Raw genomic sequence first — 2,252 nt, 5'->3', positions numbered from 1 at the left:
GGGTGGGCCCTGGCAGGCCTTGGTCTCACGGCCGCTGCCCTTGCAGCTCCGGCCCCCCATCTGCGGCACTGGCGAGTTGCAGAGGCGGATACGGGTGACGTTGCCGACGCCGCAGGTCACTGAGCAGGAGGACCACGGCGACCAGTGGCTCCAGCCGCCGTCCTGCCGGACTAGCGCAGGGGGCAAGCACATCGGAGCTCAGAGGGCTCAGCAGAGAGCAGGCTGGGCCCTCCCAGGAGTTTCCCACCAACCAGGCAGGGAAGAGCCCCGGCAGCAGGAGGCCCGGACCGGGGGGAAGGCCCCTGGGACCCCCAGGACCCGGGGCGCGTCTGACACTCACTGCGGTAGTCGCACCTGCCCAGGCTGCAGGCCCGTGTCTGGATGGACGGCCCCAGGCAGGTGTTGCTGGTGACGTCACAGGAGCGGCCCCGCTGCTGGGTGCCCGACCCGCAGGTGGCTGAGCACTCCGTCCACTCCGCCCACGGGGACCAGCCTTCCTCGCCGTCTGCACGGGGATACCACTGTCTGTCAGACCCCAGGGGCCCACTGCACGGGAGGCCAGCCCTGGAGTCCGAGCAGAGTCCCTAGGTGGACGCAGGAGGTGCGCAGACACGTCTGTCCCAGGGTCGAAGTGCGGGAGCGGACCCCAAGAAAGGGAAGGGGGCGCACGAGGAGCTTGCCCGGACGCCCAGTGACCTCTGGCAGGGAGGGGTCCGTGGGAGACCCTGAGGGCCTCTCAGAGGAGACGCCAACTCTGCAATAGAGCTGTCACTGGGGCCACCAGGACGTGAGCTATTTCCACTCTAACAGCTGTTTGCTGGTTTACATGCAGCAGTGAAACTTCAATTTGGGGTTGAAATGACAGGACGCTAAAATTAGTTCCAAATACTCTAAATGGGAACAAGTTAAATAAAAAGGAAATTTCCTGCCGAGAAACACCAGTGCCTGCCATGCACGTTTGTATACCTCGTGCTGCATTTTCATCGTAAAACTCACCCTGGGTCACGGGCATCATCACCCTGAAGCCCAGAAACGCTACATTTTCATGGAGAGGTAGAGCCCTGCCCATCGCCAGGGGCTCCCAGCCCCCGCCCAGGCCAGCAACCTGCAGACCCCCAGACCAGGACACGCAGAGCACATATCAGAGAAAGCAACCAGTCCAGTCAAGGCTGCTGGTGACATGGGAGGGGGCGGGGAGCCTTGGAGGCTTGGCTGCTGCCGGGCTGGGGGCCAAAGGCAGGGGGCCAGCTGAGGTAGGGGCACCAAGCCGTCGGGGAGCCAGCAGCATCTGGGGGCTTCCAGAGGGAGGGCACTAGGCCGTCGGGGAGCCGTGAGCGTCTGGGGGCTTCCAGAGGACCTGGAGGCCCCGTTGATGTGAGGCTCCGGGAGCCCTGGCCCCGAGGACCGCAGCCCAAGCCCCAGGCTTCCCGCGGGACCAGCCGGCACACGACGCGCACGGACACGGCTGAGCCTGGAGCCCGCAGGCTGCAGCCCACCCGCCGGGCACTCACCATGGACGCAGGACGGGCAGCACTCGCCCTCCACGAACCAGGGGTCCGCACACGTCGCGGGCGGGCAGCTGATTTGGTGGCAAACAGTCTTAAATTTCTACGAGGAAAAGCGACATTTTCCTTGTGTTTGTGTTACATGCGTTCAGAAACAGAAACGCTGATCAAGAGCCGGAGCGGAAGGATCTGGAGGGTCCGCTTGTTACACAGACGCGGGGACATTTCTCCCCTCAGCTGGAGCGGCTCCCTGGACTGTGCCCCCCTGGGACCCCCACACGGAGCACCAAGCCCGGGGCCCTCCACGCCCAGCAGTGGGACAGGTGGGACGGGCGATGTTCAGTGTCCAGGCTGCCTGGGGAGACTGAGTGGGTGAACAAGGAAACCAAACGGCCTGCCGAGCTGTGGGCACTGACACTCCCCCAGGGGTCTGTGCTGGACCCGAGGCCCTCGAAGGACCGAGCGGCATCAGACACGGGAGGGGCACTGCCAGCCCTGCCCCCTGTCCCCCACCACTGGGCGACCCTGGCCAGGCCCTCCTGGTTCTCCTGCAGACCCACGGGCTGACTCCTTCGGGGTGGCCTCCATCCGCAAGGCGCCTGCAGTCAGCGGGGCTAGCAGGGGCCACGCAGGGTCGGGGGTCCAGCGCCCAGGCCGAGGCTGCCCCAGGGGCTGCACATCCGGCTCACGGCTAGCAGGGGCCCTGTAGGGCCGGGGGTCGGGGGGCCCCGCAGGGCCGGGGGTCAG

At 66.1% G+C, this 2,252-nt stretch overlaps 1 protein-coding gene across 1 annotated transcript in view; it reads right to left on the bottom strand.

Annotated features, from left to right (window-relative positions):
* The window catches only part of THBS2 (thrombospondin 2), a 28,533-nt gene that overhangs the window by 14,490 nt on the left and 11,791 nt on the right, over nt 1-2,252 (bottom strand). Inside the window, 3 exon segments of the mRNA XM_010836129.1 lie at nt 1-170; nt 341-505; nt 1,512-1,608. The exon segment at nt 1-170 is cut by the window's left edge and continues 1 nt beyond it. Coding sequence (XP_010834431.1) covers nt 1-170; nt 341-505; nt 1,512-1,608 — 432 coding nt within the window.

Source organism: Bison bison, unplaced genomic scaffold, assembly GCF_000754665.1.
Source record: "Bison bison bison isolate TAMUID 2011002044 unplaced genomic scaffold, Bison_UMD1.0 scf7180017845622, whole genome shotgun sequence".
Classification (NCBI taxonomy): Eukaryota; Metazoa; Chordata; class Mammalia; order Artiodactyla; family Bovidae; genus Bison; species Bison bison.
This window is presented reverse-complemented; position numbering and strand designations above follow the sequence as displayed.